General features: G+C 51.3%; 13 protein-coding genes across 13 annotated transcripts; 8 read left to right on the top strand and 5 right to left on the bottom strand.

Moving 5' to 3' along the window:
* Window positions 1–709: 709 nt before the first annotated feature.
* On the top strand, window positions 710–2,554 carry AA0111_g12596 (hypothetical protein; the record flags this gene model as incomplete). Its single annotated transcript, XM_028646593.1, has 1 exon — window positions 710–2,554. The coding sequence occupies one exon, from the start codon at window positions 710–712 to the stop codon at window positions 2,552–2,554; it is 1,845 nt and encodes a 614-aa protein (XP_028499804.1).
* Window positions 2,555–3,318: 764 nt separating this feature from the next.
* Window positions 3,319–5,619, bottom strand: AA0111_g12595 (hypothetical protein; the record flags this gene model as incomplete). The annotated part of the gene is made up of 1 exon (XM_028646592.1): window positions 3,319–5,619. The coding sequence occupies one exon, from the start codon at window positions 5,617–5,619 to the stop codon at window positions 3,319–3,321; it is 2,301 nt and encodes a 766-aa protein (XP_028499813.1).
* A 1,028-nt stretch (window positions 5,620–6,647) lies between these two features.
* On the top strand, window positions 6,648–7,049 carry AA0111_g12594 (hypothetical protein; the record flags this gene model as incomplete). The annotated part of the gene is made up of 1 exon (XM_028646591.1): window positions 6,648–7,049. The coding sequence occupies one exon, from the start codon at window positions 6,648–6,650 to the stop codon at window positions 7,047–7,049; it is 402 nt and encodes a 133-aa protein (XP_028499806.1).
* A 245-nt stretch (window positions 7,050–7,294) lies between these two features.
* Window positions 7,295–7,934, top strand: AA0111_g12593 (hypothetical protein; the record flags this gene model as incomplete). Its single annotated transcript, XM_028646590.1, has 3 exons — window positions 7,295–7,379; window positions 7,439–7,604; window positions 7,745–7,934. 3 exons carry the CDS (start codon window positions 7,295–7,297, stop codon window positions 7,932–7,934), a joined length of 441 nt encoding a protein of 146 aa, XP_028499812.1.
* Window positions 7,935–9,690: 1,756 nt separating this feature from the next.
* On the top strand, window positions 9,691–10,597 carry AA0111_g12592 (hypothetical protein; the record flags this gene model as incomplete). The annotated part of the gene is made up of 3 exons (XM_028646589.1): window positions 9,691–9,929; window positions 10,006–10,174; window positions 10,220–10,597. The coding sequence occupies 3 exons, from the start codon at window positions 9,691–9,693 to the stop codon at window positions 10,595–10,597; spliced, it is 786 nt and encodes a 261-aa protein (XP_028499801.1).
* Window positions 10,598–10,914: 317 nt separating this feature from the next.
* Window positions 10,915–12,778, bottom strand: AA0111_g12591 (Laccase-2; the record flags this gene model as incomplete). The annotated part of the gene is made up of 4 exons (XM_028646588.1): window positions 10,915–11,988; window positions 12,043–12,248; window positions 12,312–12,457; window positions 12,519–12,778. The coding sequence occupies 4 exons, from the start codon at window positions 12,776–12,778 to the stop codon at window positions 10,915–10,917; spliced, it is 1,686 nt and encodes a 561-aa protein (XP_028499803.1).
* Window positions 12,779–13,826: 1,048 nt separating this feature from the next.
* On the top strand, window positions 13,827–14,482 carry AA0111_g12590 (hypothetical protein; the record flags this gene model as incomplete). The annotated part of the gene is made up of 2 exons (XM_028646587.1): window positions 13,827–14,034; window positions 14,112–14,482. 2 exons carry the CDS (start codon window positions 13,827–13,829, stop codon window positions 14,480–14,482), a joined length of 579 nt encoding a protein of 192 aa, XP_028499802.1.
* Window positions 14,483–16,034: 1,552 nt separating this feature from the next.
* AA0111_g12589 (hypothetical protein) lies at window positions 16,035–17,449 on the top strand (the record flags this gene model as incomplete). The annotated part of the gene is made up of 4 exons (XM_028646585.1): window positions 16,035–16,111; window positions 16,198–16,535; window positions 16,905–16,954; window positions 17,012–17,449. The coding sequence occupies 4 exons, from the start codon at window positions 16,035–16,037 to the stop codon at window positions 17,447–17,449; spliced, it is 903 nt and encodes a 300-aa protein (XP_028499808.1).
* A 13-nt stretch (window positions 17,450–17,462) lies between these two features.
* On the bottom strand, window positions 17,463–17,660 carry AA0111_g12588 (hypothetical protein; the record flags this gene model as incomplete). The annotated part of the gene is made up of 1 exon (XM_028646584.1): window positions 17,463–17,660. One exon carries the CDS (start codon window positions 17,658–17,660, stop codon window positions 17,463–17,465), a length of 198 nt encoding a protein of 65 aa, XP_028499800.1.
* Window positions 17,661–17,938: 278 nt separating this feature from the next.
* On the bottom strand, window positions 17,939–19,158 carry AA0111_g12587 (hypothetical protein; the record flags this gene model as incomplete). The annotated part of the gene is made up of 2 exons (XM_028646583.1): window positions 17,939–18,898; window positions 18,955–19,158. 2 exons carry the CDS (start codon window positions 19,156–19,158, stop codon window positions 17,939–17,941), a joined length of 1,164 nt encoding a protein of 387 aa, XP_028499810.1.
* An 805-nt stretch (window positions 19,159–19,963) lies between these two features.
* On the top strand, window positions 19,964–20,577 carry AA0111_g12586 (hypothetical protein; the record flags this gene model as incomplete). The annotated part of the gene is made up of 2 exons (XM_028646582.1): window positions 19,964–20,017; window positions 20,068–20,577. 2 exons carry the CDS (start codon window positions 19,964–19,966, stop codon window positions 20,575–20,577), a joined length of 564 nt encoding a protein of 187 aa, XP_028499811.1.
* Window positions 20,578–21,764: 1,187 nt separating this feature from the next.
* Window positions 21,765–23,405, top strand: AA0111_g12585 (hypothetical protein; the record flags this gene model as incomplete). Its single annotated transcript, XM_028646581.1, has 3 exons — window positions 21,765–21,951; window positions 21,999–23,010; window positions 23,057–23,405. The coding sequence occupies 3 exons, from the start codon at window positions 21,765–21,767 to the stop codon at window positions 23,403–23,405; spliced, it is 1,548 nt and encodes a 515-aa protein (XP_028499807.1).
* A 261-nt stretch (window positions 23,406–23,666) lies between these two features.
* Window positions 23,667–24,264, bottom strand: AA0111_g12584 (hypothetical protein; the record flags this gene model as incomplete). The annotated part of the gene is made up of 2 exons (XM_028646580.1): window positions 23,667–23,732; window positions 23,791–24,264. 2 exons carry the CDS (start codon window positions 24,262–24,264, stop codon window positions 23,667–23,669), a joined length of 540 nt encoding a protein of 179 aa, XP_028499809.1.
* Between the last annotated feature and the right edge of the window lie 3,041 nt (window positions 24,265–27,305).

The following is a 27,305-nucleotide window of genomic DNA, read 5'->3' as shown; positions in this document are numbered from 1 at the left end:
CTCTCGCTACTGTTGGCTCAGCTGCTCCTGAGAACTTTAGCGACGACACAGGCTCTCCGTCTCAATGAGAACTTTGAAGATTTTTTGGCCTAGCATTAGGGCGGCAATGGCAGCCAGGATGTCTGCTTAGCGAGATAAAGGTAAGCTGCGTTGCATTGTATTTCTTAGCTTGCGTCGTTCCGGTGAAGCGATTTGCCTTGTCAATGCTTTGCATACAAATAGTACGGCTCACATCTATATTTAGAAACCGGACTTCAAGAACAACCTACTTTAACGTACTTGGCTTTCCAAAGTACGTTCGAAGCAAGGCAGATAATGGGGCAGTAGATGAATGGCACGCCCAAACTAGGCTGGATCCGGCGATGTAGCTAGACCGATCGGGTAGAGGTGCATTTGGCAACCTGCTTCCCAGCAGTCTGTGATTGATGCCTTGCCATTGTGATTCTCGCCCGCTCTAGCAATCTATAGGCTTCATCTGACCAAGCCATGCATAACATTCCAACGAACCTATGCCACGTACATACAGGTCTGGAGCTTTGTGGCGTCCATGGCGCACAACCATCACGTCTATTGAGGGGTACTATCATGCAAGCCACGTCGGTTCATGGTGTGTCACGACAAGGCTGAGGGAAACTATCTAGTTAAAGGCATGTCTGCCTGTCTTCTCTCTCGTCACTTATCAGCAAATTACGATACGATTCTAGAGACAATGCATCGTTCCTCCTCGCACCGACGGTATCACGGACGGCAACACGGGCATCAACACGAAGCTTCACCCCAGGGACGTTACATCGGAAACTTTCTACGCCATGACTGGAAATCGACACTCGCATTCATTGCAGGACTAGTCTGCGTCGCAGCAGTGATTGCGTTCACAACCTGGTTGAGCAAGCAGATCCTCCACTGCCCAGAATGGGCAATCGAATGCCACGTGGCAGTCAATGTCGAAGAGATCCGGAAGAACATTGCAGTCGTACAGGGTTTGGTGACTGTCATCTATATCATCGGATTAGCGGCACTCGCATACGCTGCCCATGGAATGTCTGAAGTGGCGCTTTGGCCGCTGTTAAATATACGGTCCCTCACAATCGGCCAAGTGGATAACTATCTCGAAGCCAGTCGAGGCTCCATACTATCTTCATTGTGGGCCCTCACAGCTGCACGCAGTTTGCACTCTGTATTCGTCGTCTTTTGCACCATCGGAATAAATTTGCTACCCCTTGGTGCTGCCCCGCTCACCGGTTTTGTATATGACCAACGTAACATCACCACGGCATTTAAAAGCCAAGCCAGACCAGGAGGAGGTATCGGACCACCGTTCAGTCAAAATAATCCCCCAACGTCTCCTAATTCAGGGGCGACGGCCTTTTACAGCTCGTGGTCGACGGGTATCACTGAGGAGCCAATGCAGGGATATCAAGATTGGTTCATTGATCGTTCAGCTTTTGAGAAGAGAGGCAATATGACTGTTGTAGCTGTCAAACTGAAGCAATCCATATCATGTGGTGCTTCAAATCCGGGACCATACAAATGGAAGGACAAGTTCCTTTGTTTCAACACCAACATGAAAATAGGTCCGGGTAACCCCAATGAGACGAGGAGGGATGGGAGTGACGAGGAGGTTTTGATAAGGCCAGGGCAAAGGCTTACAGTGTGGGCTCACGAGTACAATTTTCATCCGCCGGCCAAAACATCGGCCACATTGTTCTTTGGTGCGATGAATGAGTCTATCGAAGGCGGAGAGGTCACTACGATTTCCGAAAGTCCCGCAAGGAAAATTTCCAATATTTCCACAATATCCTGCAGCATCAGCGTCGAAATCGTGGAAGACACTCTTGCTGTCGGATCAGCTCCGCAAGATCTACCAATCCCACAGATCAACTTCCTTGGCCGTCTTCGCAACCCTGGTGGGGTCAACAATAGGGACAACAATGATGAGCTTGTAGGAAGCCAGAACCTTACCTCTCTTGCACTCTGGTTTGTCATGGCCCCTATAGTCGTCGGACAAAGCAGCCGGGGTGCACAACCCCTCTATGGATACAATGAACCAAAGCTCCCTTTGATAGTGACCGCGGGCATGATAGATGCAAACAACACCAAACGGACGATCCATAGCATCAAGAAGTTCATTCGCGGGGCCATAGGCGCCCTTGCTCAGGCCGCGAGGGGTGGTCCGGATGATGGCGATCCTGTATTCATGACCTCCTTTGCCTTTACCCGGAGATTGGATCCTCAACGGGTAGCTCTGCTTGCTATCCCGCCGGTTCTCATCGTCATACTTGGACTGCTGCTGATGATCTGGAACCAAAAGCGTTATGTGAAGCTCCGTCTTCCTATCATGCGCAAAGCTCCGCTCAGTGAGATCCTCAAGAGCGCACTTACGGACGATATGTACTATGCAGTCCAATCTGAGAAAAGTGGGACCCATAAGCCATCTCGACTGGATAAAATGATGATTAAGTATGAGGAAGCGCCTAAGTCAGGAGAATGGAGTCTGTTGAAGGTAGGGAAGAACACCAAGGAAGAGGATAGCCTAGTGTCGGATCGGTCATGACCATATTTTCGCACTTATTTGATGAACGACCAAGGAATCGCTGGAAGATGTATCCGTGAAAACTGACATGATTCCAGCTGGACAAGAACGTAGGATAGATATAACACCTACTCAGTCAAAACAGTAAGATCACGAAATAGTGTATAAGGAACATAATAGATGTGAGACCCTTCCGTTCTGATTCGTGCCCAACAATAGCGGAAGATGTGTTTTCACCTGGAATCTGATCGTATTCCCAAGCACTGGAATACATCCGCCAGGCAGCAGTTCTATGTTGTGACGAAGCTCGTGTATAGGAATTCAAAGACCTTGGGGGTGACATGCCTGCCTGCAGTGGGGGACGAAGAAAGTGTGGAGCCATTGACATGTGTCTTGACAAACGTTGTCCTTGATCCAAGCAAGAAACACAGTAGAGCTTTAAATGACTATACAGGTCAACGATCCCGTCAATGATTCAAGCACAACAGACAAGAGCCGATGCATGTAGAAGAGAGATGTTAATAAGTGAGCAAACCACGTCGCCATGGTAATAAATTGGGTATCAATCTTCAGCTCGTAACTCATATATCCAAGTGAGCCCATTGACCCAAGGAACTACTTAACCTCTTCGTTCCATCGTATCGCATCATGAAGCGTATCGACATGCAAATCTTTCGTGAGAAATGTAAAGACAACCCCAAAAAACGCCGGTGATGCAATCTATCGTAATCCCCAAACCAAAGGAAGATAGATAGTAAGGAAAATGCTTCGTATATAGTCAGCGTTTACGAAGCCTCAGCCAACGCCTCCCCCAATGCATCAGCATCATAATCCTGCACAACAACCTTGGTAGGCGCATCCGGCACCTCATCAAAGAAGCCCCAAATAGGACCATTCTGATTGACGCCACTCGGCCTCAACTTTGGCTTCTTCTTCCTATCCCCATCTTTGGTCGTACCCTCACTAGCCTGCGAGTCCTGAGTAGCCTGCGAGTCTTGCGTGGATTGTGTTTCCTGACTAAGGATCGAAGGCGCACGATTGTCCGTAGTACTAGTGGCTGTAGCAGGGGGAGAGACGACGGGAGCGGGACTAGCACCCCACTTGCCAAACACCCAGCCTCCGACTTTCTTTGTAAGGCCTTGTCCGCTGCCACTGGCAACCTGGGGCCCATCGCTCTTCCTCGGCCCGCGCTTCTGGCTCGCAATGTTCGCGTACAACCTATCCCGCTGCGCCATGCTGCTCTGACTCGTCTTATTGCTCAGAGTGCCGTGGGCGGTGGCAGTCCAGGGTGTGAGTTCGGGCCCGACGGAGCCGGCGTTGCCTGGGGTGGCGAAGCGTGCGGCGTTGGAGTAGAGGAGTTGTGAGGGCCGAGACTGCAAAGTGTGGATGTCCATGCCAGAGACAGAGATGAGGGATTCGTGGGAAGCGTGACGACGCATTGCAGGGCGCATGGCTGTCATGGGGGAGACAAGGTCGTCGGGCTCAAAGTCGCCCGTGGATGTCATGAGTGAAGGCACTGCTGTTAGAAGCGAGGACTCTTCACTCTCCCGCTCCTCTGGAATGGCGGCCTGGGGCTCCGTCTGCTGGAGGTATGGCGATAACGTGAAGCTAGCATCCGAGAAGGAGTTTGCGGGGCTGACAGCCGATATCACAGCCGTTGCAGGACTACTCTTAGTTGTCAGGGCAATCGGTGTGCTGGAGCTGCGCATTGTGGAAAGGCTGGGTGGCATGAGGCCGCGGGATTTGCGGCGGAGATGTTTGCTCCCACTCTTGGCCACCTCGAGTGTGCCAGATGATCGCCGCATCATCGGAGGCATAGCGTCGGGGTCAGAGCTGTAGTCGTTGGACTTGACGGGACCGAACATGGGCGACTGGAAGTCGATTGAATCAGGGGGACTGGTGGGACGGGATGAGTCGTAGGCCTCGCTGAAGACGCGGTCGTACATTGAGCCGCGGTGGGAGTCTGATACGGGCGAGCCCGCGAAAGAGCCTGGTGTGAGAGTCGACGCTTGAGACCATCTGTGCGAGTTTGGTACAGTGACGGCAGTGTGTTCCAGTATTGTCGCCGTAGATGAGCGGTCGAGCGTCGGAGGCGGGTCAAAGTGTGTCGGGGTGAGCGAGAAGCGCTTCTTCTTTGGCCGCCGCTGCGCGGGCGGTTTGGGAACGTTGCGAGAAACCTTGGGGCCGTGGTAGTGGTGATGTATGTGTAGTTCCTGCTGTAGTGACGCTTCTTGTTCCATCTCCAGTTCTTTCTGCAGTGAAGGGCTCGTGACGTCTTCAGATGAATTCGATACCGGCTGGTGGACTTTGAGTTGGTCTCGCAAGCGCTCTACCTCTTCGTTCGAGTTGCCCAGTAGCTCGCGCAGTTCCAGTATTCCGTGTTGCAAATTCGCGTTATCGAGTAGAATGTCCTTGACAAAGTGGGAGACGACGTTGGGCCCGCCCTTGTCAGTCCCTGCTTTAGCCTTGAGCCTGCCGGCGGCGGAGTGGAGGTTTTCTTCGACAGCCATCCTGCGCTCCATGCGTGCCACGACTTCCATGTGGCGCTGGCGTTCGGCGCGGGATTCCTTCTCGATGCGGTCGATCTGGTCCTGGAGGTCTCCTATAGTCCGCTCTGCTACCTTCCATCGTTGTATGGCTGTTCGCTCGTCGACAAGTTTGGCGTCTAGACTGCTCTGCAACTGCGACTGTTCTCTTTCGAGGTCAATCAGCTGGCGCTCGAGGAGCTGGGTGCGCGCTGCAAGGGAGCTTAGACGGTCGATCTCGTCTTCGGTGGATCGTAGCGTGTCTTCCAGCGCGCGTATGTGGGCATCCGACTCGGCAACGGCGCTGTTGAGCTGCTCGAGCTGGTCCAAGAGGTCCCTGTTGGCCTTTATGGTTTCCGCATTCTTGGCTTCGAGCTCTATCTTGTCCTTCTCGAGCGTGTCGATGGTGTGGAGCATTTCCTTGCGTTCGCGCTCCGAGTCGGCGACGTAGGCTTCATGGCGGACGAGTAGGGCCTGCAGGGCAAAGGTTAGCGGCATGCGCGAGGTGAGAGCCGCGGCAGGGCAGGCGATCACTGGCAGTGCAGTGAGGAGGAACTTCATACCTGGCCCAGCTGTGCAGCCTTTGACACATCCCTCTCAAGCCCGTCTAAGAGTCTTCCGTTGTGAGCCAGGAACGCGCAGTCCTGGCTCCCACAGCAACACCGAGGCCCTGGCATGCCACCAAGGCCGGCCGTGTCCATGTGTACGACCCCTCGGTTCGCGTAAACAGTGCCTTGATAAGCGGCAGGTGCTATGCTGTTGTGAATAAAATATGCGTGCGAGTAACGTGGAGAGCGTCGCTCATGCTCTTTTGAATTATTCGGCGGGCAAGAGCTGCAGAGACATAGGGAGAGCGGTGGGAGCAAAAAAAGCAAATGGCGTAGGGGAAATGGAGGTGTGGTAGTCGACTGCTCGGGCGCGTCGAGCGATTTGTTGTTCCTGACTATTGCCCGCCGGCCCACAAGACACTCAACCAGGTGTCCCTGCCAGCAAAGCAGCCCCGCCAAGCCCCCTGCCACCGCTCTTTCCTCTCCGCTCTTCCCTGTTTCTATACATCTACTACCCCGATTCGATGATGCGCGCACAATCACGCAGTAACATATGTTCTCGCCCGTCCTTCACCATATCTTAGAGCCCTCATATGAACTGATATCGCTCAGCTGGCCGTCGACGTCAACGGCGCTCGGACGCACCGTTTTGCTGACCCCTGCGCAAAATCTACTGCGGAGTAAGATTGCTGATGCGAACGCCAATATCTCGCAATCTTAAGCCCAAAACAAACATTCCTGGCTTGGCGCCTGCCTTTCCCATGACTTCGACAGAATCAGTCACCAAAGTGCGAAGACGATGAGTATATAGAATGTCTGTAGGTGAGTGCAAGGTAGGTTAGGGTCGAAATCTCATACCAAGTCATAATCTTCTTTCAACGACTCTGCCATTTCATCGTTCCGGCATCACGTGCACTCTTCAGCCTCACTACCTACCCACGTATGACCCCTCACCGGATGGCTCTCAGACCTAGCAAGATGCGCATCACTCCGTTGAAACGGATGTTTCATCGTCTGCACGATGCAGCGCATGCTGTAGCCATGAACACGCGGCGCTTCCAGACGTCACCCAACTCCAGCAAGAACCCCACGTCTTCCCCACCATTACCACGTCAACAAGCCGAGAATCCGTCGCTCCCGTCCTTCAGCCTCATCAAGCAACTCCCGACCGCAAAACCAGCAGTGCGCTATACTGTTTATGCCGGCCTTGGTCTGATGGCTACTGTTGAGACAACTTTCTGGTTCCATGTTCTGCGAGCAAAGTTCTTTCCGCGTGCATCGAGAGAGGAGCAGGATGAGGCTGAGGCGTTGCTGGATCGCTTGAGTGATGCAATAAGAAGCTATCATCATGTGTGGATGGCGAATTACGGTAGGTACTATGCCGCGCACGTCTGGGGATTGGGATATGGAGGACTCGATGGACTGGAAGGTGGTTTTGTTTGATTGGTCTGTCACCCTCAACGCCACATTCGATGAGCTGAGAAAATGTGCCCTACTTGATGCGTTGTACATTATGGGGCGCAACAGAACAACATAAAGGCGCCCTACGCCAGCCTACCCCGACACTTCAAAAAGCTGCGAACTTCTCTTCCCACGTCGCAACTACAGACTTCCTGTTTATAATATAGTCGACCTTATGAGCATCTCTTCCCTTGATATTGAGGCTACCATATTCTAGCATTACCAACATGGCTGGTTTCTTTGATTATGAACACGCGCATCCGTTTGACCTTGCCAATTATGACGATCACTCAGTCGAATATAGTGGTATTGGTAAGTCGGTACTGTATCACTTACACACACACGGCTTTACTAAGCATCTCTGTGCTTAGACTTTGCCTTGCTCCAGCCTTTAGCTGGGTCCTCCGCTCTCGAAGTGTCGGATGGACAGGCTGGTCAAGTCTTTATGAACCCGCGTATCGCTTATGTTAGCGATCAATCGCCGTCGCACCCGGCCATGGATGCACACGCTTTGCACGTGAACGAGCGTCAGGAACAGTGAGTTGCCCGGATCGCCTAACCTTACAAACAGCGCCTCTTTTATCGGCGTCATTATACTCGACAACATAAGGCCATGCCTCTCTTCTCAGGTGATCACCCATGAATACACTTTGCGCTATGTGCTAATTGAGTTGCAGGTACGATCTTTGTGGATTCAAGTTGATGCGCTGCTCAAAGGACATAGGATACCGCTTCGACCGAAAGCCATCAGGACCATACCTCTCCAACCACACAGGACTATACCTCTCCAACCATACCGGACTTCCCCACGCATATACCCTCTACCAGACCGGACACACCCCAAGATCTGCGCTGCCTTCTTCATAAGGCCGATTTCATGAGGCAGTAAGATTCGCCGTGCAGTGGGCGTCAGAAAGCAATCGCATTATCTGTTAACGTCGCTTCGACTGTCTCACCCATGCACGATCGAAAGCTCCTCATAGGTCGTACGGCGCATTCGATTGCGGAGTACAGAGTCATCGTAGACGAGAACCGCGATCATTTGCCAGGCCAATGCTCCCTGGGTGGATGCCCGCGCCCAGCGGATGGAGGACCATGACTTACCCTGAGTCGGACGGATACCTTGTTAGTATTATCCTTCCTGGATGGATTCCCACGTACCAGCGGATGAAGTTCGTGACTTGCCACAAGTGACGACTTGTGACAAGTCTCGAACGGATTCCGCCTGCCATCGGATGCCAGCTGGCATGGACAAACATCTCGACAGCCGCGCATACCCCGAAATTTGTTATTTCGAAGATAGCCTAGCTAACGTTTATGTTCCATAGCTATCAGCTTCCCGTCACGTCGAATGCATCAGTCATCGATGTTGTACTTCCGCAACGGGCCGCACCTCGAAGTCACGGCGTTTCAGGTTATGAAAGTCCTCACATTCCTACTGCGAACAGTTCCGAGCACATGGTCATCGGCACCATCCTTAGTAATGGGGAGGTGCGCGGCGATCGATATCGATGCAACAAGCGCGCCTGTTCAGGCATGACTTTCGGTCGCCTTGCGGACCTCAAACGACACCACTCTAGCTTACATGGTGGAGCTGGAGGAAAGGGACAACGCACTTGGTGCCCAGTCGCTGGATGTGAGTCGACTTCCACGATGCGCTCGTCTCCCCATCATCAAGCACGCTAGCTTCGCCCGGTTCACAGGAAGCCATTGACTGACGCCCCTCCCCCTACGTTAGGCAACAGAAGCAAGAGCGGCATAGGAAATCCGTTTCCAAGGAAGGACAAGATGATAGATCACTTGATGCGCATGCATGCGAATCGGACGAGCTCTTGAGAATTGAGAATTTTCTCAACACGAGTTTTATGCTTTCCTACGTTATGAGATGTTCATTAGACCGATATGAAGGGCTTTACATCGGATTTCAAGACATGTCAATCTCTAATTATATCTACATCTTCTACAGTCACTCCGGTTCTCTCTCAATGCGTACATTCGAGGGCGGTGTGAGGGTTTACTTCGATCGATCAACCCAGATCATCTGAGGGTGTGGCTGCTTGCTCTCGGCAGATCGCGACTAGGCCCAAACTTTGATGCGCAAGGCTAGCTGATGTCCACGTGCAATTCGTACATCAAAAGTACTTGCCTTGCCTCAGGCATCGATTGAACCTTTTGCGCTGACAGCAAGGTATACAAAGGCCTCACAAATCTCACATATCTCGCTTCTTCCGATCACGTTCACTCTGGCCGGCATGTGGGAAAGGTGCTCATCCGCATATCTTCTGATGAAGCAGCATGCCGCATGCACATATGCAAAAGGCCGTATAGATATATATGAGCGAAAGACAAGGCACTACACAAGTGGCACGCCGTGATCGACTTGCCTAGTGACGATTCGGAGACATATGACTTTTGCGGAGACATACGTGATTCAGAACGGAGACTTTTAGCATTGTGCGAGCCCGTTCATGTAGCAAATACAGTCAGATCGGGCGTAACATCACAGAGAGTGCATGGAACGTCAAACAGAAGCTACATTTTCGAACGTCTAATCGACCATCAGTAATATATATATAAAACCGAGAGAAGCTTTGTTCTCGCTAAATCACTCCTTGTCGGCAGTATGCCTTCGTCTACCTCAATTTCCAAGACTGGACTCAACGATGACAACGTCATCTTTGCCGCTAATGAGGATGAGGTTCAGCGCCTCGACAAGCAGCACAAAGTGGTCTACTCTGCAATACCTCAGCTGTTCCTCGCACCCATAGACCTTGCCGAAGGCTGGTTACGGGTCTTGGACCAAGCTACTGGTAGTGGTAGCTATCTCCGAGCCGAAGAACTGTTCAAAGCTAACGAAGAGAGGTATCTGGCTTCGAGATGTGCGCCAGGCGGCCGGAGTTGCTTCGAACACATGGATAGGAAACGACATTGAAGATAGCTATTTCCCAAAAGAGACTCCAAACGACACCTCGTACCATCACCAGACCATGAACGAGCCGTGGCCGCTAAAATGGCAAGGAACGTTCGATCTAGTGCACTCACGTATGGCACTTCCGGGCGTCGGTCTCAGCTCACTGGACGATGCTGTCATGAACCTAGTCAAATTGGTGAAGCCTGGTGGCTGGTTTCAGCTGATCGAGATGTAGTGGCAGGACTGGGGTGCCGGTCCAGTGCTTCAACAATTTCAACAGGCCATGCGGCAGCTTGTGGGCATGGTCACCAACGGACAGGGCGTGGACATGAGGGAGGGCCCGACGGCATTGGTCGAGAAGGCGGGTCTAACGAAAGTGCAACACGCCATCTTCGCTGTACCAGCAGGAGTCAAGGCAAAGGAGAATGTGCGTGAGCTTAGCTTGCAAAGTATGTTTGCGACAGCTTCGTTGGCCACGGTCACGCTCAAGAAACTACAGCCGGTTGAGCTTAAGGCAAACATCGACTCATTGTCCGCTAGACTTGTGGGAGAGCTCGGCAAGACAGGCGGATCTTACAATCTGTTTGCTCTCTGGGTCCGGATGCCTGGGTTTTGTTGATACAGTAGGCGCACGCGTGCGTCGCTAATGCTGAAGTTGAATGTCGGAAATCTTTAATTAGTAGTAAATGAAACACAACGTTTATGGGGGCAAGTGAACTGAGAACAGCTCTACAGAACGTGGTGTGATTGCAATTAGGGGTACAAAAGAGCGTATACACATAGATCTAAGGATTACCACTACTGGACATAGCTCAGACGATGGAAGGTAAGCACGGCAGAAGGGCAGGCTGCACTACACGAAAACCGCTGACAGCTATAACTTCGAAACCAGACAAAGTGAGCCACAGCGGTGACAGCAGAAACATCTTCCGCAAACTAAACACCGGAGTCATCCTGCTCAATACCGACCGTTTCGGTATGACTCGTCCAACTGTCACAGTTGCTGGTCAATGTGTCATTGCTCGTGATGCCCACAATTGCGTCGTACTGCTCGACGAACTGCATCGCAAAGCCCTCAGACGTATGCCATCCAATGTGACAATGCATCAGCCAAGCCCCGGGGTTATTCGTCTCGAACGCCAATACCAAGTACCCGGATGCAGGAAGCATAGCGGTGTCACGACGGGGCGGATTGTCAAGGTTGAGAGTCGTCTCGCCATCGGTATAAGTACCTGTGCCCTGCGCGATGACGTAGAAATCATGGCCGTGCAAGTGGATTGGATGAGGCACAGCGAGCGTCGTGGAGATGACGACGTAGACCCATTCGTCAGCATTAGGCAACAGGAATACTGCGTTGGAGGTCTCAAAGGCCGTTTCGCCTTGCATGATCTTCATGAGGGTTGGATCTTCCCATTCAGAGACGAAGGTTGTGCTGTTCAACGTCCATTTGAAGAGATTGTCGCTGTTAAACCCAACGGCGACAGGCTCGTCGGCTGTGGCACCAGCTGTGGAACCAACGGTCTTGGAAACATATGGCACGATATTGTCGGTCTCGTCGGAGCAGCTGTCCTCGTAGTCGTAGGCCGAAGTAGTGGGGGTACCGGGTGCGTCTCCGTAATAAATGATGCCACGGATGTCATCTTCATTATCGTTCTCGGAGCAGGCTGACTGAGGAATAGCACGCATCCAGAAGTCAGTAGCATCGGTTTGGTCAGCTGTTACGACGATATCATAACGTTGGCCCATGCCGATACTGATGACTGTGGCTTCGTAGGGTTCGATAGCGACAAGATCAGAAGCGATCACGGTCATAGTGTGATTGTCGATCATGAACTTCCAGTGTGTATCCACGGCGGCATTTACAAGTCGGAATAGGTAGGATGTGCCAGAAGTGAAAGATTGATTGAATCGGTAGCCTCCGTCCTCGTACGTGTTCGTACCATTGATGAGTCCGTTGTCTAGTGTTGGAGGTCCAGAAGTCTCGGCGGTGATATAGAGTTCGTCAACAGTCTACATCGAGTTAGTGGAGTCTAACGACTGAGCTTCCTGTGGGCATGAACACACCTGATGATCCCAATCATTGAGCATTAGTACACCTAGATCTTCATCATAGTTGGTGGTAGCGGGTCCGTTGATGATGATGCCGCCGAAAACACCTTGCCATGCTTGCAGTGCGAAGTGGGAGTGATACCATGAGGAACCGTATTGCGTCGCTCGCCAAGTGTAGGTCATCGATTCACCCGGGGCTGTCGGACATTGCGTGATCGAGCCTAGTCGTGGGAGTAAGAAGTCAGCACTCTCTTACAGTCCGTTCGTGATCTAGGATTACTTACTGACACCGTCCTGGTCATTTGTGTTTAGCTGCCAGATGCCATGGAAATGGATGCTCGTGCCGTTGTTTGAAGTTATGAGCGAGTTTGTAACATGGACAACGACAGTGTCGCCCCAGTCTGCAATGAGGGTTGGGCCAGGAATGGATCTGAAGGTGCAAGTGGAGTCAGTGTATGTCGCAAATGTAGTTGATAGCGATGTTGTCTCACCCATTGACAGCCATGGCTGAGCGTGACACGCCGTCCGGTGCAACAGTAACATCCGTGAGCTCCAACCAGTATTCACGAGTAACCCCAGTATCGGGGACGTCGTCAGATGGGTCTACATCAATGGAATAGTCACACCATTGTGAACGTGTGGTAGCGGTGTTTCCGTCACAGGCTGCTCTAGGTCGTAGATCCGAAGTGAAGGGGAAAGCAGTAGTATAGCCAGCTAGAGCTGCGATACTGAAGATACAGCGAAGAAGCATGATATGAACCGAAGCGCAGTGTGATTACGCTGACAAAAAGAAGGACGTATCCACAACGAGTGTTCCGAAATAATGCACGAGAAAGGAGTGTAGAGCAATGAAAGCGAGTGTGAAGGAAGCTGGATGACTTCTAGTACGGAACGAGTGATTGACCTATATACTTTAGAGATCAGTATACCTTTGAGACTTCTTCCCCTCACCCTGCTATCATATCACCGTGCAGACAATAGTCGACGTTCGTCGTCGTGCCTCAAACTGCCCCTCTGCTATCCCCACCTGTGTTCAACGCCGCGCGGCATAAGACTGAGGCAGCGAAGACCTCCACATCGCAGAGCCGCTAACTTACTTTAGTCGACTCAGCCTAAAGCAAACTTTGTACGGCCCACACGCAGTCGTAACTATTCTTGTAAAGTCGATTGAAAGTTTAGGAGACATTCAACCGACAGTGATAACATGACACGCGCAATCCATGATGATCATGAAACAATTCCGGGTTGTTGACGAAGCCTCGTCACGGGGGAACAGCAGGATAACAAACTGTGGCTGAGAGCCGCGAAAGCGCCGCGCCTGAAGGCACGGGGAGCGCCAAGATGCCGCACGTTCCATCACGACTCAGGGACACAAGCCCCGTGATTGGTTGTGTCTAAACAAACACCCATAAGCAGATGTTACGAACTAGGTGAATTCCGATATAGCCAGCATTCGTGGCCTACAGACCTGGTAGCAGGGAGTCACGCGGCGGACGCGCCCGCCAATAGTGCGAATCTCCCTGTGTACATGTGTTGGGCGCCGAGTGTCGTAGGCATCGGATATCGTCCGAGATAGCGTTACGACGTTACGTCGGCTTTCTGATTCCAACGATAGGGCGTAGAGGCCTCGCGGCATGCTTGCGTTGCCTGTCCATATCTTGGCAAGAGAAGTCTTCCACCATTGGTGTCGACTTCCATAAAAGAGTACAAGCTGCAGAAATAACAGACCGTCACCCAACTTTGCCCACACTCCTTTATTGACTCTTCTTCTTGTCAGATCAAGATCCATTCTCTGCAAGATGCGTATCGAAATGCGAAACCTTCTGGCTGCCTCCCTTCCTCTTGTCGTCCTGGGAGCGCGCAAGCGCGATGTGTCCGCGTCTGCAACGTTCCAATTGTACGCTTACGGCGATGGCTTTGGTGGATTGCCGCTCTTCTATGCGGACGGCCTCGCCTATATTGGTGACCCGAGCCTTGCTAACAGCTCGGATGCTGCTGTCGTGATTTGTAAGTTCCGAGGTTACACAGGTCCTTCTGTGTCCACTTCCCAGCGACATATGCTTCAAATTCACTGACATCGTCAGTCACTACGGACTCTGATCACCACTTCGTCGGCAATCCGAACGTCACCGCCGGCGATGTTGCGCCCTCGTGGTCCAACGTCACGCTGTTTGTGCCCGAGCCCTCGTCCGGCGATAAGCGTGTTGGCTTCCTTCCGCCGAACGATGGTACCGGCAACGCTACCACGCATACTTCTGGCTTCGCCTTCTACGGGTCCACGGCCATGCTTTACGGCGACGATGGCAGCATCGCAACCTCTTTCAGCGGCATGCAGTCGCAGAAGAACGGCATCTACGAGCTCTTCTGGAACGACACTGAAGGAACAACACCGTTGACGCTGAGAAGGCAAGCACCTAGCAACAAGCCTAGTAACATAACCTCGGAAGCTCGCTAGATCGGGAGTAGACTATCTTCGAATGTTAGCTGTGACTTATCACTCTACTTCATAAATCAATCATATCATCCTTCATGCTTGTATTGAGTGAGCGTAGAGGAGTGCGGATTGCTGGCATTTGTTTACTTGTCTGGTGATCAGCGAGGCGAATACGATACAACTCTTCCCAATAAAAAGGAATGCCACTCCGAGTATCCGGGCACAAGGCATCGCATATTGTGGTGCCGCGACGGGCCTAGTACTCGTACTAGTATGGCGATGTGATGAAGAGGTCCCCATCAAGTAGAGCTCCTGCGAGAAAGCCTGGCGGCCGTACTTTCCCCACATCCAATGCAACCAAGCTTCACAACGAGTGTGAGTAGCGCAGATTTTGGCCGATACCTGAAATGAGAATCCAAAACGAAGAGGTTTGCGCGACACGACGACACGTGACGTGGCGAACGTAGCGTAAGCTGCATAGATTCGTCATCAAGAGACCAGCCACCAGATCCTTACAACGCAGCGATTCTGCCGCTGGACTTAGATGTCCGCGCATAGCATGGATGCTATCCATCTTGGAGTCTGCAGTCGGAAAGTAATGTTGTAGAAAGCAACATCAGTAGAGGTGGGCATTGCGCAGTCTTGGGATGAGGAGAAGTTCGGTCGTGGTATGGCGATGCAAATGCGTCGGAACCTCGGAGGAGCCCAACTGCAACGCGCTAACTGTGCTCCGAGCGCACCAGATCTCCGAAGATCTTGCCACACCTACCAGGCCACATCTTCCTTGCGCATGAGATGGCACGCGATGATCGATACCAATGCGATGCACTCTCACGCAGTCAAGCTACAAGCACTATATGGACACCGATGACGAAGTCTATTCGGAAGGGCGACAATTTCGATGCCTATACGACGGAAATTTCACCGCTCAATCTCCAATCTCGCGGCTTCACGTCTCGACTTCAAGACGCATGCGACGATTCATTCCGCTACATCAGTCAGCGAAGCATTCGTGTACTTCGCCATCGAGAAGACCTTGTCAGTTGAGAATAGTATGATCCGGCACCCGATCGTGGAGTTCGACATTGTCGCACAAGCAGTTGGACACCCCATTTGATCGACTTTTCACTTATCTCACCCACACGTTCGAATGCATGGAATACATGATCGTGCCAATTGCGTAGATCTAGGGTATGCGTTGAACGCATACCCGCAAGGCAACACAGTCATCGCCATTGACCAGAGTTTGCAATCTCGTGCCTTTCTGATCCATGATATAGCGCTGCTCATGTCGATCCGTAAGCTCATTGTTATCTGAGACCAAGGTCGTCGTCGGCAAGAGTGGAATAAGCAGCCACCTACGTCACCCCTCCTTTGATACATATACGAACCTCTCACTTGTCGGCGCGAGCCTATGATCAAGATCATCGCGTATTGATCATCTGGAGTTGCGCTGTCTCCAAGTGCGGGGAATGATGATGATACTTAACCGTTGAACCAACAGTTCCATTTGACTTGTAAACTCACCTCTCCTGCAATTGAACTCTTTCCCACGACTGAAGGATCATCAACCATGCAACTCAGCTCTCGGAAGATACCAGGCTATGCGCTTGCGTCCACATTTGTGGCGCTCGGTGGTATGCTCAATGGGTATGTCGTGATCGCAATCAATCCCTTTTGTGTGCTATAACATGCTGAAAATTAATGCACGGCGAAAAATGCTAACTTGCGGACAGGTTTGATACAGGCTCAGTCGGTGCAATGACTGAACTGCCCTCCTATACTGGAACTTTTGGTGATCTCTCACCGACTATGCGCGGCTTCACTGTCCCGTTGATCATGCTTTGCGGCACCATCGCAGCAACAATCGCCGGATATCTAGCAGACCGGTTTGGGCGCTTACGCATCATGATTGCTGGCGCAGTACTGTGCACCATCGGCTGCATACTCGAATGCGCTGCGTTCCATCTTTGGCTGTTTCTCGTCGGACGTGCCTTGATGGGAATCGGCCAAGGATTTGCTCTCACCAACATTGGGGTGTACATCTGTGAGATCGCACCGAGTCGAAGTTGCGGTAAGTTTATATCGCTGCCGCAATTTGGAGCGGCCATTGGGGTGTGTGTTGGCTATCTCTCGTGCTACGGAAGCATCCATATCAAGGGCGATATGTCGTGGCGCTTGCCATGCATCCTGCAAGCGGTGCTCGCAGTACTTTGGGCAACTGGGTCTTTTTTCTTACCAGAAAGCCCATGTTGGCTCATCTTGCATGGATGAAGAAGCCAGGCGATGGAAAAGCTCAAGAAGTTGGACTTTGGGACAGCTGAAGCGGAGAAAGATGTGTTACGGCCTGTCGAGACTGTAGCTGCTCAAGACCAGATTGGAGTACTGGCAGGCTTACGCTTGATTTTCACGAAAGATTATCGATCGCAAACATGACTCACAGTGTTCATACTTTCTTTCATTCAGCTCAGCGGCATTGATGGGGTGCTCTACGTATGTGTTATGCCATGCAGACAGGTTGTCATTGCCCCTGCTAACACGATCTCCCAGTACGCGCCGACGATTTTTGCGCAAGCAGGAATACCGTCACAAACAGCATCATTCATCGCATCTGGTGTCAGCGCTATCCTCATGCTCGCCTTTAGTATCCCTGCCACACTTCTCGCAGACAAGTGGGGTCGGCGCACGTCTGCCATCTGTGGTGGAGTGATCCTTTCCGCGACCATGCTTCTGATCGGCTCTCTGTACGCTGCGGATGCTGTACACTCATATGGTGCGGCACGATGGGTCGTTATCGTTTCCGTGTTTGTGTTTGCTCTAGGATACGTCTCTACCTGGGCTATCGTTGGGAAGGTATGTGCGTCGGAAATACAACCCACTAAGACCTGTGCGACGACTAATTCGATGGCGACGGGTGGTAGTTTTGTGGGCAAATTGCCCATGCTGCCTAGCTACAAACACATCAGAATCCCCTTGCGCATTGCTTAGTGATTTGTCCCGATCAGCTCGCAAATTGGCTCGTCGCTTTCGCGACCCCAATCTTTCTGGCCAGGTCGGCGTATGGTGCGTACTTCCTCTTCGGTGGGGTTGTCCTCTTGACACTGCTGGTACTCGCAATCTGCATGCGCGAGACGCGGGGTTTATCGCTTGAGGATATACAGATCTCCTTTGCGCGATCTTCAGCACGAGTGTCACCCATCTCTCCGGCTTGGACCCGAAGACGCGGGTTTGAATGATAAGAATCCGCAATAGGTCATACTCCATGATATGGTAGTGTCGTATAGAAGTAAGGAGAACTTACCGCAATATCGCAGTTTGTAGGAAAGCAGAACGGGATACGCACTAGACCAATACCGTGTAGCTAGTAAATTGCAATGGAGATCTATCGATCTATGACTACGTGTTCTACGCTAGACTCATGTTTATGGTTCATCACGTAAGAGAAATGGTGATGGGTACTCTACTGGACCGCATCGTCTATTTGCCATCCGCATTCTTGTAGCAAGGGAACCAGCATTCGAAGTTCTGCGTGTTTGGAGCACTTCCATCAACGACCTTGCAGAATCGTAGTGGTTGCCGGTTCGGGTCCGTGTCGGGGTCGGTCCAGGGTCCACGGCCGTTGCCCTCCATGTCCGAATCCCAATCGAAGAAATTAACGTTGACGCCGTCTTGGCCTGGTGCGTATTCGAACTCTAGCTTGCTACCAAAGCTGCCGGTGCGCTTCACCTGTAGATCGTTGGGAAGGCCCTGCAGGTCGCACGTATCGCCATCATTAGCCAAATTACACCCAGCTGGGGTCGTGTCCTTGTTTTCCCAGTCACTGAGCTTGACGTCCTTGATCGTCGCGTCGCCATCGCGCGTGAAGGCAACGCTGCACTGGTAGAGTTCCGCGTAGACTGTGTTGGACAGCTTGTACTTGTTGTCATCACCGGCACGGTTATAGTAGCTAGTGAGCTTGCCAGTAGGGATCTTCTTCTCAAAGAGCTCGAACTGCATGCCGTCGGACCCGCAGACACCCCCAGGGTTAGGGTTCGGCTGGCAGAACTTGAGTTTACTCTGATCAGCACCAGTGATGTCGAATTCCACGTCAAAGAAGTCGTCGCGGACCATGAACTGGTTCTTCACGATAGCACCCAGCTTGCCACCGATGGATCCGTTCTCACCGCTTGGCATGCAGCGTAGACTGTTTGGTGCCAGTCGATTCGGATCGCCGAATGGGAACTGCTGGGACAGTGCAGGAGGCCACTCATCACATTGGTATTCACCTAAACCTGCCGTCTTGTCGCTGAACTTCTGGCTAAATGGGAATTCACCACAGGGGCTAAAGCCTCCAGCAGAGCAGCCAGAGGCCTCTCGGTTCTTTTGATTCTCGCCATTGTTGCCATTCGGCCCGATATACACGACCCTGTTTGGATTTGGGATGTTGGCGTATGGGGCCTACCGCAGATACGAGTCAGTTCTAGGTGAAGGTCATTGAGCTGGCCAATACTAACCACGCAATTGATGTAGTAACAAGCATTGTTGCAAGCACCTTCTCCACCAATACATGATATCTTCTGGGTACCGAAGTCCTTCCCAGCGCGCTTCTCAAACATTCTGTCCGCCCTTCCGGGTGCCACGATAGCAGGCACATTGTTTCCCTGCTCCAAGCCCATTGAGGCCTGGAGCAGCAGAGTAGTAGCCAGTATATAACGCATATTCGACCACGGAATAGACTTGTTTGATGAGAAAATTATCAGAGACCTCTGAAAGGCAGAGAAAAGCGCAAAGTATGAATAATATGCGAGGAAAATGGCAAGCAACGAGGGGAAGTATGAAGTCGAAGAACTGTGCTGGTAGTAAGAGGTATCAGTACGACATTCCAACCTCTCTTATACCATCACAATACCACTCTCACTTCAGAGTATACTACTATCATTATCAATGTACTTCGATCCTGGCGGCTACATCTTGGGGGCTGCGCACTGCATTCCTCATACTACCTGATACTTCCACGATACTCATGCTCAGCATAGTTCCCAGGCATCCATCGGCGTAGAGTTGGATTCCAAGGCCTACCATTCCAATAAGCTCCGGCATGTCTCAGATACAAAGGTCGTCTGACCAACTCGCCAGTACGCCTACAGGCGTAAGTATTTCAGGACTCTGTAAGGCCGCGAACAGTGCGCAACGCGAATGAGTACATATAACGTGAGAAGAATCGCGATGGATACAGCTCGGTGTTAGTGATGTAATTCCATTCGCTGTGTTGGAATTGTTAGGGATTCAAGGTCTCCGTCTTAGCTTACAGTGCAGCTGCAGTTCAAAAATAAGGTGCGGCGCAGCTGCGCAGCGGCCCCACGTAAGTAAGCATCCGCTCCGCCTCATTGCCTGCATGTGCGAACGCAAGTGACGTCAGTTAATAGCAGGACCATTAAGGCCGCTGCTTCTCCGCGAAATCAAATCAACAGCATTTGCAGCTTTCTTACTTCCAAACCATATCGACCACTACATACAACAAACATGTCCGACCCTCCTTACGCGCTCTTTGTCCTCAACAAGAGTATTACGAATGAGGTCAGTAACGCTTCGTGCATCGAACCTCTGCCGGGTACTAACAATTGCAGGATCTCAACTCCGTCCTTGAGCGCGCCTACCATGGTGACGGCGACTCGGGCTGGAACTTTTGGGTCGCAACCGACTCCTACGATGACTTGCCAGCATGTCCAGAAGTTCACAAGCCATCTCCAGATGCTAGCGGAACTGAGCCCCCTATCCCGTCCTCCTTCGTCTCGCCCTGGCTCGGCAAGACACCCGAAGACTGCGCAAAGTGGCTGCAGGCGATGCCGCGCACTGAATCTACGGACGAGAAGTATGTTGTGGACACGCCTGTGAACCCACGGTACTTTGTATTTCTGAATGAGTTCTCAAAGGACGAGGATCTGGTGTTTGTAGCGCGCATCATCCAGGAGGAAAGGGATGAGATGAGAGTTGAGTATTTCCCGCAGTCGACCGACCGAGTACAGATGATGATGTGGACGAATTGGCAGTTCAACGAGAGGGCAATCATGTACCAGCGGCAGCAGCTCAGCAAGAAGAAGCCGGATCGAAGCCAGTACGATGGGCCGAAGAACTAGAACTAGAGATTGCTCACCTTACGAGACTAAGGGGCAAGGGTCTACCAACAGCAAGAGAGCGATGTCGATTTTCCGCAAGTTGTAACATTGAATCCTAATCTCTTGACAACGTCATCTCTGAAAAGAGCACCTTCTCGTCAACATTTTCTCTGCGTAATGTGGCCTTGGTATGTTAAGTACGCACGGCTGGTCCACGTGCAATCTTCTATGCAAGGATAAGATAAGGCGCATGGACTGGCATAGCCTGACTGATGATGTAGCGCTAGGACTTGAAGGGTGAGGTCGAATGTCACAGATGTGCGGTTGCGGATGGATTGAGAACGAGGCCAGGCCCTACTGTGGGGCTGAGGTCGGTAATGCATGGATCCCAATCGCTGTTACATACATGTGAGCAGTCATCCTTGCATCTCAGTGCTGCGCACCTCCCCAACCTTGCGCCTCATCCTGCGCCACCAGATCACAATGAAATCACACGCGCCTCTCGAACGCACAACAAAACAGACTATGCAAACGTTCGATATCGAATAAATGGTTGCGCGTTGCAATAATGTCTTTGCGAGCGTTAAATACCTTTTCGTGCAATCGTTGTCAGCTAACAGCGGCACGAAAAAGAGGCTTAAAGAATAGCGCATGCAGTGTGTTAATCCTCAACAAGATCATGGCATCGCCAACCTCATGTGATTTACAAAGTACTACAAAACCGCGTTTGGCAAAACAAAGCGATATCAGTTTCCAAGGTTGCGCTATCGCAGCGCGTCGATTATAAGGTTGTGTCCCACTAGCGTTGGTGCGATGCCGAGGGCGAGGGCGAAGCGTGCCAGCCCCGCGTCCTACGAGCCTTCCCGGCTAACAATCGACAGCCAGGCCACCACCTCACCGCATCTCATCCTGGTTATCATTCTAACAAATGTAACTTCGGCTCACCTCCAAGCCGCAAAGAGGATGTGGAGCGAAAGATAGCGTCGTAGCTCTAGCCAAGATCGGACCACATTCCGTTCACAACCCCGCATCGGCAGCGGAAACCCCGAGTAACTGATAACCGCGTATCTAACTGATAATCCCGTATCAGTGCATGGTCCGCTGGATATGTTGATATAAGCTCAGTAGAGCGCTTGGCTTCACAGGCTTCTGCATCATCAGCTTTCACGTTGTTGGTTGAAGTCGGTGCAAACACCTTCATGCCGAACATGACCACCGCGACGAGAAGCCTGGACGAACCCAGCGCGAGTATGACACCAAAGCTTTCGATCAACGCAGAAGAAGTCCGCGAAATCGTGGAACTTGAGCATGCGCTCACTTTTCGCGAAGCCTTGTCTCTCTATCCCAAAGCAATTGCATGGTCGTTTTACTTCAGCTTGGGTGTGATTATGTTAGGTGGGACAAGGTCGCCATCGTCTGAACTGTTTCTTACAATCGAGCAGCATTCGATCCTCAACTTCTCGGCAACTTGTACGCAGTGCCTGCTTTCCAAAAAGATTTCGGCTATGCTTTCGGAGACGGGTACATCATCTCCGCCGCATGGCAGACGGGACTTGGAATGGGTAACCCAATTGGCCAAGTTGTCGGCGCGTTGGCCGCAGGTTATCCTATGGAATGGTACGGGCGCAAAAGAACATTCAATGCATGCGTTATCGCTGTCGCGGGCCTGGTCTTCATTCAATTCTTCGCGCGCTCACTTCCAGTTCTTCTCGCTGGAGAGCTTCTTGCTGGACTAGTACTGGGCACGTTTGTTGTCATCGCCCCTGTCTACGCATCTGAAGTATCACCCTTGGCTATGCGAAGTGTCTCGACCTCGTACGTCAATCTTTGTTTTGTCACCGGCCAATTGCTTGGAAACGGAGTTGCCGCTGCGACCCAGCATCTTCAATCGCACTGGGCGTATTCGATTCCGTTCGCAACGCAATGGTTCTGGGTCTTGGTAATTCTTCCAGGAATGTTCTTTGCTCCGGAAAGTCCATGGTGGCTGGTGCGTCAGAATCGCCATGAGGACGCCGAGAACTCTCTTCGGCGGCTCGCTAGCGACAAGGTCAACGTCAAGGCTGTGCTCGCACAAATCATCGAAACAGACAGACTGGAGACCGATATGGAAGCGGGTAGTTCGTATGCCGACGTTTTCAAGAAGGTCAATTGGCGCCGCACGGAGATTGCGATCGGGGTGTATTCCACCCAGGTCCTATGTGGTGTGTATCTCATCAACTACGGAACGTATTTCTTCACCCTCGCTGGCCTTGAGACCGCGCAAGCGTTCAACATGGGCATCGGGTTCATGGCTATTGGTTGGGTCAGTGTGCTTTTGTCGTGGTACTTGATGCAAAAGTTCGGCAGAAGAACGCTCTTCAGCGTTGGCCTCACAATTCTGATGGTGCTCATGTTTCTTGTTGGTATACTTGACCTCGTACCTACAACAGGAGCGACATGGGCGAAGTCTTCATTGTAAGTGTGCATTGTTCTGGCGTTGAATCTTGTGCTGACTTTCCAGGCTCTTGGTGTGGAATTCGGTGTACAACTGGAGCGTCGGACCCGTGGCTTTTGCCATTTTTTGTGAAGTCAGTGCGACAAGGGTACGCTCGAAGACTGTCGCTGTCGCAACCGCCATTCAGGCTCTTTTCGGAATCATCATGACTGTCGCGATTCCGTACTTGATCAACCCAGACGCAGCCAATCTGGGTGGCAAGCTTGGGTTCTTCTTCGGTGCGCTCAGCATCCCGTGTCTGGTGTGGTGTTATTTCCGTGTTCCCGAAATGAAAGGTAGAACGTACGAAGAGCTGGATCTCATGTTTGAACGAAATGTACCCACGAAAGCATTCAAGAATCATGTCATAGACTAGGACTCGCTCATGACAAAGATAGGGTGTCGCAATGGCTGCTTCTATGGCCAGGAGTATGGTCTTTGGAGGATACGTGCACGAGGAAGAGGTTGTGGGAGCACAAGAATCTAATTTGCTACTGAACGAAGAAGAAGATATTGCTTTGCATATCGCAATCACATCAACGGCCATCTTTATGCTCCACATTCAACCTTTCAAAATTTCGCCCCCAACTCTTCACAATCAAATTCGCCAACCAACCTCCTCCATGAACACTGTCGCTTAGACGCACGTAAGATCGGCAGTAGCCTCGTCGAAAGTACAGCGGTCGGTGTGCTCGAATGCAAGCTATAGTTTTGTTGTTAGTCGAAGTTATCCTGAGCTTCCGTGTGTAGCTGGAACTTACGTTGATGAACCCACCGTCGCCCTCGGTGAAGAACTGATTGGGAGCGGCGATGTACATACACTCGTAGTCGGTGTTGAGAAGTCCAAGTTTAAACTCGACAGAGTTCTGACCGTCGATGTTGGCGGGGTCAGCAACCGAGAAGCCCTGGTTGTAGCAGGCGGCGGCTTGGAAGCGGGTAGGGTCGGGATTCCTAGCCATCATCTCCTTGGTGGTTTGCTGGGTGAAGGCCTCCCGAGCAGAATCGAAGTTCTGGACGTCACCAATGAATTTGGCAGTGGCGCTGACGGCCTCGGAGACGACAGCGCTGACAGCTGCGGTACCAGCAGCGACGAGAATAGTAGCGAGAACTGGCTCGCGCTTGCTGAGGTTATTCTCTCGGGCCTCGAGAGTGCCAGCGCTCACAGGGACGGCGGCGCCGTTGACGATAGCAGAGCAGCCGGCAAGAGCGGCGATGACGGTGGTGAAAGAAGGCATGTTGAGTGTTGAAAAGTCACAGACTTGAGGTAAAAGAAGCGAACTGACGAGTGTTGAGAAGACAAAGTGAAGTAGTGAAGGCGATGTGAATTGAATGGATGATGGGTAGGCAGACGACTGGACCTCACCTTTTGTACTTTCTAGCCCGTCACCTTGATCTGAGTGCTGTCACCGTTCACTCATAGCATATCGCGCAGCCGAGCTCTCAGTCGGTCCGAGGACGAAGTGACCCTTGGTGTACCTTGCACGTCACATCTTCAAAACTTCTCTCCAGGTGCAGTCCCTTGGCAGAGCAGATATTTCAAGGTTTTCAGTTATACAACCTGAGGCGACGAGATAGAGGGGTGAGTCGCTGGAAACGATCTCGTGACCTGTTAGTGCCTGTTTCACGGGTATTGCCGATGTCACCATGGCTTTCAGCCTCAGTCTAGGCCGAAGAGTCATGACCACGCTCGTAACGACGCAACGTGCCCGCGGCTGTCAGTCCACCCGTAGTGGCGTCTTGTAAAAGGTACCAATCGCGAATCGAAGCTTCGGTATGCGCCTCTTTTTGAACATCTTGGCATGATCCATCTGTAGGGCCGACTTGATCTTGCTCCATACGTAGGGCCGACTTGGTGTCACACACGGTTTCAGCGGGGCAGCGGTCAGACTTGGCACAGCCTTGTAGCCAATAATGACTACGGACACTTACAGAACGCTGTGAGATGCATGACTGTGACAAGGTCGCAGTCGTCTTGGCGGACCTTCTAACACATGCGACTCATATCAGAGCCAGAACTGTCGGTAGGGGAAGCCGAGAAGGCATGGATATTGCAGCTGTTAAGGGCGTGCTCTTTCTCGAAATCGGATGTCGGCAAGGTGCCGACCCTCTGTGCAATACACCGAGTTCTGCCAGTTGCAGACTTGGCTTATGCTGTCGAGCTGCATTGAACACCGTCGGAACACCACTCTCACGACGCAGCCAACGCAGCGCCGGTTCGGCGAAATTTACTCTGTTGAAGCATTTCCTTACTTTCATGAAGGCGCTTTTCGACCGTCCCAAAATCTTCTTTGCACCCTAGGCAACTTGGCAGTCGCCCTGGGTTTCTCACGATGCCCTGATAGACAGATAGCCGGCGCAGATGCAGCCAAATAACAAGCCTAACAAAAGCAACAGACCGACTGCACAACACCAAGGGTGCGACATAACACTCACCCTGCAGCTTCAAACAACTCAGGCAACGTCGTCTGGCGAAACGAAGCAGCAGGCGCGCTCTTCTCTATTAAATACAATCTTAGTATACTTGTGCAATAGCTTCTTAAGCTTAGCCCCTTACATAGATAACGCGATAGAGAGAAGACTAGCGAGGGAGATAGAGGTAGTAAGAGAGGCGAGAATAGAGGGAGTAGAACTCGCGCCAACGCGAAGAACAGAAAGTAATACCTACGCTAAGGCAAGGTTCTAGTGGAGTCCCATACAGTTGCTTTGAGGTAGGTAGGTAGAAATGATATAGTATGATCTACTTACGGCCTACAAACTTCTGAAAGCGCCTTAATCGTCTACTAGGCGCTATTATGTGTGTGTGTCTGCATGCGAATCTTCGTCCAAACTGCTATTTGTGCTACTTACTAACGAGGTCGTTGGATCGGAATATACTGTATCCCGAAACCGTATGGATGGGGTAGGGTTAGGTTGCCCCTAGGGGCAGCTACGCTTTTCGCCCCTAGGGGCAAGAGACTACAAAGTCTGCCCCTAGGGGCAAGGGAGAAAGGCTGCCTATAGGGGCAAGACACTACGGAGGTTGCTCCTACAGCAAAGGATAGAAGCTGCCTCTAGCAGGACAAGCTAGCAAGAGCTAATAAGGCTAGGCACTACTTGCCCCTAGGGGCAAAGAGGTCTGTGCTAGAATTTGCGTACGTTACTTCTACCTATAATTACGCTAGCACTGTACAGCTTCTCTCTAACTAACCTTTCTTACTAAAAACACCTCTTTGTTTATACTCTCTACTTCTAACTAAAGAGTATCTGCAATAAAGCGTAAAGGCGTAAACGTCTTAGCAGAAGTAGGTAAGAGGCAACATACAGCTATAAAGGAGATAAGGGAGACAGACTGCGTCTACAATTAAGCTGCGCTGTACCTGCTAGTAATAGCTAGATTTCTAATTAACGCGCTTACCTTAGAATAAAGTATTAGAATAAATAGACCTATTAACTAAGCTTATAAGCGTCGCCTCTGCTAGATTTTTAATAAGGCAGGCGTTCTTTAGTAAGACGTAAGCTACTAGTTATAGGTTACTTATTTAAAGGCGCAAGTGCAGTAGATGCTAGACTACCTAAAGGATAAGGGTCTAGCTTAGACTACTACTACTATAGCTAAGAGCGCTAAAAGAGATTTAAAAGATGTGGATGAGAAGGACAAGAGTCTGGTCGCACGCAAAGCTCCTTTGGCCCTAGGATAGTGTATGGTCCTACGGGTTGGCCCAGGTCTTTTGTCAAGTCCCTGGGACATTTATGCTTGTTCACAATATAGTCTAAAATAGACTTGATGCAGCCGCTGAGAGCGAACTGACATATGCGACAGACGATGACAGGTTCTAGCTCGTTCAGGTGAAGATTGAGTTGCTTTATAAGCTGTTCTACGGCTTACGCAGGGGCGATGGATCGATCCTCCATGACTGCGCTATGATAAGGGAATTTTCGAAGATGCCATGCCTGAACCCACAGACGACCTGCGACGAGGAGATGGTAGGCACTACTTTGGAGGGAAGAATGTCTGGACGATTGTTTGTGGTGGAAATAACAAATCAAGGGGGCTGGGGTGGCCTAAGCGTTATATGCTATTTCTAAAAAGGTTCAGCTTTGGAACGGGGGGGGGGGGGGGGGGGGGACTTTCCCCAAGGGAAACCCTGGGTTTTTTTTGGGTGTTTTGTTTGAATTTTTACAAATTAAAAAAACCCAACACATTTAAAAACAAAGGGAATTGTTCGCCCGCCCCCCCGTAATTCATTTTCTTTTCTCTAAAAAAGTCCAAAAACGCACTTTTCCAACCTTCACCCCC

The sequence above is a fragment of the Alternaria arborescens genome (genome assembly GCF_004154835.1).
Source record: "Alternaria arborescens strain FERA 675 chromosome Unknown contig_89, whole genome shotgun sequence".
Taxonomy (NCBI): Eukaryota; Fungi; Ascomycota; class Dothideomycetes; order Pleosporales; family Pleosporaceae; genus Alternaria; species Alternaria arborescens.
Note: the sequence above shows the minus strand (reverse complement) of the source record. Positions and strands in the feature narration are given on the sequence as shown.